This window comes from Euphorbia lathyris, chromosome 9 (genome assembly GCF_963576675.1).
Source record: "Euphorbia lathyris chromosome 9, ddEupLath1.1, whole genome shotgun sequence".
Lineage (NCBI taxonomy): Eukaryota > Viridiplantae > Streptophyta > Magnoliopsida > Malpighiales > Euphorbiaceae > Euphorbia > Euphorbia lathyris.
Window position 1 is genome coordinate 79689387 of NC_088918.1, and position 6845 is coordinate 79696231.

General features: G+C 38.7%; 1 protein-coding gene across 1 annotated transcript; it reads right to left on the minus strand.

Annotated features, from left to right (window-relative positions):
* Positions 1-227: 227 nt before the first annotated feature.
* Positions 228-6376, minus strand: LOC136205611 (uncharacterized). Its single transcript, XM_065996285.1, has 3 exons — positions 4849-6376; positions 2284-2723; positions 228-2060 (listed from the first exon to the last, which is right to left on the minus strand). The coding sequence occupies exons 1-3, from the start codon at positions 6289-6291 to the stop codon at positions 578-580; spliced, it is 3366 nt and encodes a 1121-aa protein (XP_065852357.1). The 5' UTR covers positions 6292-6376; the 3' UTR covers positions 228-577.
* Between the last annotated feature and the right edge of the window lie 469 nt (positions 6377-6845).

The following is a 6845-nucleotide window of genomic DNA, read 5'->3' on the forward strand; positions in this document are numbered from 1 at the left end:
CCGTGGGGACATCAAGGACAGGTATGGGGATCCTAACGGGACGAGGATACACTCCCGTCCCGTCCTCCCGTGCTGGGAGAAAACAATCTCCATCCCTATCCCCGCCTCGTGGGGATTCTAATCGGGGAATTCGTCCCCGTCGAGGCAGATCCCGACGGGATGGGGAACCCCGCCCCGTTTACATCCCGAGAGATGGCAACAGTTAAATTTGTCCTAGAAAGCAACAATGATAACTAATCAATGAATACGTATATAGTAGACGAGATAATTACAGATTAGTTATGAACTTCCTATGCTTTGCAAGAGAACTGCAGAAAATTACATTTTTGGGTATTTCTGATACATTGAAAAGAATAACAACAACAAGAGAAGAAGAAGAAAGGGACTTACTTTCAGAGGTATTTACATAACAGTTTTTACCTTTCGGGTGTCAAAAAATTACCCGCCTTTCTGCAAAATAATCTGCGGAACAAAAAAATTAGATCAAAATGCTTATCTTCTTGCAGCAGCCGGGTGTGGCACGGATGAGTGTCGCGGATGTGCAGAAGTATCATACAGTGTTAACAGATATAAATCCCTATGTCGAAAACAAAGCCTCCAAATAGTCATCAACATAAGCTAAGCATGGCCAGTTATCGGTTCTAATACGAACCAACGTCGAGAGATCGGAAACTTCCATTTGGAAAAGGAGATGGAACCTTGGTGGAAGAAATATCAGAACAGAAAAGCAACCCATGCTTCTTTTATAGTCGTTTACCGGAGCTTCTTTACTGTCTTCTTCATCGTTGAAGTACGTGATATGAAGTGGACCTCTATGTAGATCCGTAAATGAGGCAGCATCATCGAGAAATGAATCTGATGCAGCGTCCTTGCATACGATGTTTCTGATGATTCCTCCGTCCCTCACAGTGTTTACAAGCTGTTCTCCGATTATGCTGACAACGAATGGTGCCAAGTACTGCTCGGTGGCGCGGATCAGAAGTTCTGCAGGAACTTCAAGTAGCTTGACTGATCGAGTCCCGTTGATTGCTGCAACAGCCTTGCTGCCTTTTAATGGGAATGTCTCTCGCCCAATGTTACTAGAAGCGCCACATGCTTCCCAGAGAGCATCAAATAATCCGGCATAATAAGTAGGTACTGTGTCTTCCGGGATATCAGATGGAACAATAGCCTTTTGAAACATGTCCTCTATACCGACCGTGATACTCTGAAGCGGACCACTGATTATCTGACCGTTTTCCAAATTTGCTTCAAGGGATACTTCAACCAGACCTGGTGTAGGCTCACGAGGTTCTAAATGAATTGTCACCGGGGCCCTGTAGTCTTCTTCCACTTCTCCACAACCATTCTCTACAGGAACAATTTCTAGTGAAACGGTTGGGTCGGACCTGGAGGGATCGCCAAGAAGAAAGGGTATATGACAAGATGGAATAGACCCATACGGAGCAGAGGATGAAAATTTAAGCACAGTTGCATATATGGCGGGAACGGTATCTTCTACTCCTTCCAACCTGCTAATAGGGGACCCGGTCCCTAAAATTTGATTGAAAGGCTCGGATTCAAGTCTCAAACTGCAGGATATGCTAACCTTAAGCCCTTGCATTCGCCTAAAATCAGGAATGCATGAAAAATGCCTCCTTAATATATCTAAGGTTTCCGAAATCTTTGAATCCGTTACACGCAATGGCGCCTGAAACTGATTGTTTCTTTCAGATCCTGCTGCGGGCAGAAGATCTGTACTAACATCTATCTCCTTTGAATCAACCTGAGGTTCATTTTCGATTATGCTCTCTACATAGCTAGGTTTACTAGTCCCGATACCTGAAGTTGACAAACACAATGACCAGGATTGTTTAACAAGCAATGGTATTGCGCGTTCCAGATGAATGCAGGATAAGATACTTTTAGATTTCTTGAAGTTCTGAAGATTTCGCGGAGATGCAACATTGAAGAAAGAACTGGAATGAGTAGATGGTGAAATGCCGAGGAATTGCTCCCCAAAATTCAGTATGTCTTTCAGCTTCTTCCCTGGTATACAGATCAGCATCCGCAAGTAGATCCTAAACAATGCCCGGTAAATGAAAAAAGTTAGTAGAAACAATGCCCGGTAAATGAAGAAAGTTAGTAGAAACGCTTAATAACAAGTAGTAATTGCTTATCCTGTATTTTCAGGCTGCAAGAAGGAAAGAAAGAGGCAGAGATACTTAAACCATATAATGCTAATTGGAATAAAGAAAACGAAGACGAAAATGAAAATGAAATATGTAACCATTTGTTAGCTACCTTGCATCGTCTCGAACCTCCAAGTCAGGGAAGTACAAACAAGTGAAAGCCAAAAGACGAGATAACCCGAGGAACAATCTAGAGCTATGGTGCTGCACCAGCATAGTTCGGCAAATGACAAGAACTTTACTTCCCTGCGACCAGGATTTCAGTCCAGTGTCAGGGGAATGATGCGCGACAAGGAAAACCATGAACTTGGTAAGAAGGTCTAGCAATCGCTGAGGCGGAATTGTGTCATTCTCAGCGATTCTATCAAATATGGGGAAGTAAGAAACCAATTTATAATCTATTTTGACTTTCGGAAGCAAATACTCATCAAAAATCTGAAGTAGGCGCTCTCCCAACCAACAATGGCTCCGGCAGCCTGACAAACGGCCAATGAAAGAAACAACCACTGGAACTAATCTTAGAAAATCCAATGTCATGCCCACCAGCATCCCCTAGACAAGTGAACTTTCCAACATCAGTAATAATAAATGAAATCGGTCAAGAAATACAATGAGACGTACTCTCTCAGATTAAACATTAAAAAAATTGAGATAAAGCTATAGATGACATGGTCTATGCTCCAAAGCTAGAAAACAAGAAAGAAACTCATAATTATCAATCAGATCACCCATGATTCAGACTTGGATCATTTCATATCTGACATAAACTCCGGGACTACAAAATTAATTTGTTACGAACTGAGTTTCAGTTGATGAAAAGAACTTTTACATCCACAGAAATTTCAATTCTTTCTTTTCCCCCATTTAAAAAGCCTGTATTGATTTATGCTGCTATTTATCTTTTCAGTTTCTCTCTCCTCTCTGCCTTAGCAAACACTAACAGTTTTCTTTTGATAGCTAGAATCTGCCTTCTCGTCTATAGAAATGTTGATATCTCCTCTCTAGATTTGCATAACCTAGGTTATTATTTGAAGAGCGTAACATACTAACCATAGCTGCATCAAAGCAATCTATCAAGGTACAGCTGAAAAAGAAAAAAAACCCGATTGCTAAAATTTAGCAATAAAACAGAATATAAAAAAATCTTCGCGGGCGGATATTTCCTCTTTCATATTTAGACCCTGTTCTTTGTCACTTAATTTCAGTATCAGTAATTTCAGTTTAGTAGCATTAGTAATTTCAGTTTAGTAGCATTCAGTTTAGTAATTTTCAGTTCAGCTCAGTAATTTATCATTATTTATTATAATTATTTATTATCATTATTTTTTGTTATTATTAGAGCCATTATTATTTTTTTCAGATTTTTAATTTAATTATTGCTGTTTTTAAAGTCTAATAATATTATTCCAGTTCAGTATCATTCAGTACAGTTCATTTTATTTTACTTTGTCAGATATTAATATGGAGTGAACCTTTAACTATAAGCTTGAGCTTTTAGTTCAATCGGTTCCATGACATGGTATCGGAGACAGTGTGACCAAGTGGTCATTCGCGTGTGGGGGTGTGTCAGATATTAATACGGAGTGGACCTTTAACTATCAGCTTGAGCTTTTAGTTCAACTGGTGAACATCTCACAGAAAATTACTGAAAGAGTTTGTACAATGGAGATTGTAATGTTGTACAGAATAAAAGATAGGATGATCTATTAACCAATGGCTGTATAGTTGCTTCTCAAACACAAATAGAGATAACTAAGAGAGACAAATTTACCATCCTACTCATCTAGGGATATCAGATGTAAAAACACTTTGTTTCTCTCAAATTTTTTAGAATCACAACTCTTCCATAATGCTTATTTCAAGACAACAGTTTCCTGCCTACATTAGATCATATAAAGCTATAGATCATTAGCATCTTCAAAACTACAGATCATACAACGCTAGAACTTACTGCCGCATAATTGAGGATGGTCATCAACACTAGAGCCTAGAATGGTTCAGGAAGATATCTTTTGACTATAGCTTGGCAATATCACCTAAAACATATAGAGTTGCAGAACCTATATCATCTTTGTTTGTCAAATTATGCAGTATGGCAATATCTTGCAATGATGTCCCAATGTTACTTTACATGAAATTTTAAACGACGAAATGGAAGCAACTTTGTGGCCCATACCAAAATGAAATTGCCAAAACCATGGGTATCCTACTTCAAGATAATTGATAGAGAATGTGACAGGGGCAATAAAGTAATAAGGACACGTGGCTATCCTAGTTGTAATTAGTTATATCAGGGGTTTTGTGTGAGTTTAGGGTGAGGAGTATATATAGTTGCTTTATGAAAGGAGGAAGGTAGCTTTTAGATATTTCATTTTGGTATTTTGGGTCTCTTAGATTTATGCTAGGAGAAAGGGATCATCCCCCGGGCTGTGCTTCGGCATAGATTTATGTTTTCGATTACTTTCTAGTTCATCAATACAAGTCTCCTATTCTATATTTTCTACTTGTGTTGGCATCTGCGTGTTTATTAGTTGTGTTTGGGTGAATCATTCTTGAGGTTCTCATCAATAATCTTTGCAATTCCTCAACATTTATGCTCCTAAACTCAAGTAAATAAATAAGCAAAACAAGCAGAAAGGAAGAAAACATTCAAAATATATATACAAGGGGAAAATACCTTTAAGGCATGAAAGGTAGTAGAGTTCATGAGGTTTCTAGTGGTGGAAGGATCGCTGTCTGAATGAGATGAACCGCCTATTAAAAATTTATGGAAGAAGCGGAATGCCACAGCAGTTTCAGTGCTCCAGGGAGGCAACCATTTGAAAGCTGAAACAGAAACAATACCATCTTCAAACAGCTTAACCGAAATTTTGGAAGCACCCCTTTGCTCACCAGAATCACCCTCTGGTTCCAAAATACCAACACACATCGAGTAGAGAGCAAGTAAATCAAGTTTCAACGCTTTCAAAGCAAGTGGATCAAATACAGAAGGATAAAATCTTAAACCCATCTGAATAACCGATTTGTATTTCTTAGCCTCTCTAGTCAACATCAATTTACTTAAAAAACCCAACAGCCAATGGAGAGCAAGCAATCGAAAAGCCAAAGTATGCTGTGTTTCCTTGGAAATAAGCATTAATCTCTTAACAATATCACTCTCTTTTCCATCAAATGCATCCAAAAAGTAAGAATACATAAACAAAACAATATGGCACAGCAAAGGATCAAATGAATAAATCAATCCAAAAAACTGAACCTTCAACAAGGAGGCCTGCAACTCCAAAGCCGAAGCTATTGGCATTATCATTTGCAAAAACTCCATTAACCCACATGGAGTCAAAACCTGAGGCGATTCCAACAAATACGCCAGTGCCCTTCTTAACTCCTTATAATTCAAACCAGAATTAATCTCTTTACCATTACCATCCAAAACTGCTTGAGGCACATTAAATGGAACCAAAGGCACAGAGGTATTCAAAATTGAGACATTCAACTTCCGATTAACAATATTATGCACAACCATTGTAAACAACAAAAGATAAGACTGACAAGCATGAGTTCTCTCGCTTTGACACAAACTCCACAAATGACCAGCAATACCTGAAAGCAAACAAGGATAACACTTCTCCAATTCGCGCAAGCATTCACAAGCAATACCTCGAGTATGACGGTCTAATCCATGATTAGGACGATGAATTACAGTAAGTAAAAGCTCAGCCAAACCCTCAGTGTACTGAGAGGGAAAATTATTGAGCGCGTCAATTGAAACATAAATCGAAGTGGTTGATACCATAAATTGCTCTTTCAAGAGTAAAGTAATGGCGATCCCATCAAGTGGAGCTTGAACTACAGCACGGAGAGCGTCGAGGAGGCAGTCCAAATGCGATTCGTTAGTGAAGAGCAATTCAGCGAATTCTTCGAGGAACACAAGGAGTGGGATTTTCGAAGGGAAGTCCTTTCGGAGAAGAAATGATAGGGCTTGGTCGATGAGGGAAGGGAGAAAGTGAGGCACCGCCGTCCATTTTTGGAGGCGAGCACCGCCGTGCTGGAAGTCGTCGATGAGAGAATCCCAATCTTGGGGCAGAAGCGGCGGCTTTAACGGCGGTGGCTTATCGGTCATTGCTTGCGAACCCTATCACCGATTGAATTGGGCATGAATCTGAAATTCAAAACAAATTTAATTCGCATAAACAAAGATTCGGCTCTTTTGCATAAATCCAAATTTTCCCGAATTGTTTGTTTGGAAGCGCAGATTTTAAGTTCTAAGGGTAAATTACACTCGTGACCCTTAAACTTTACTCGTATTAACATTAAGACGATTAAAACTTCAAAACGTAAAATAAAAATGGGTTATTATGTATATGCTTTTGAGCATGTTTGGTTCAGCTATTAGCTAATAGTTGTTAATGTTAATTGTTTACGGTTGCAATAAACTGTTTGCTATTTGCGGTTTGTTATTAGCTGTTTGGTAAAATTATATTGGAGTGTTGTTGTTAATGTTTAAAATGTTTAATATGAACGTACTTTAAATTAAGCAATAAATAAATTATAAAATAAAAAATGTATTACACAAGTTAATGTATTACATCTATTGAGAATAAAATAAGGAAAAATAGACTAAGGTGATTTGATCATGTAAGATGAAGAACGATTGATGCGCCGGTTAGAAGGATT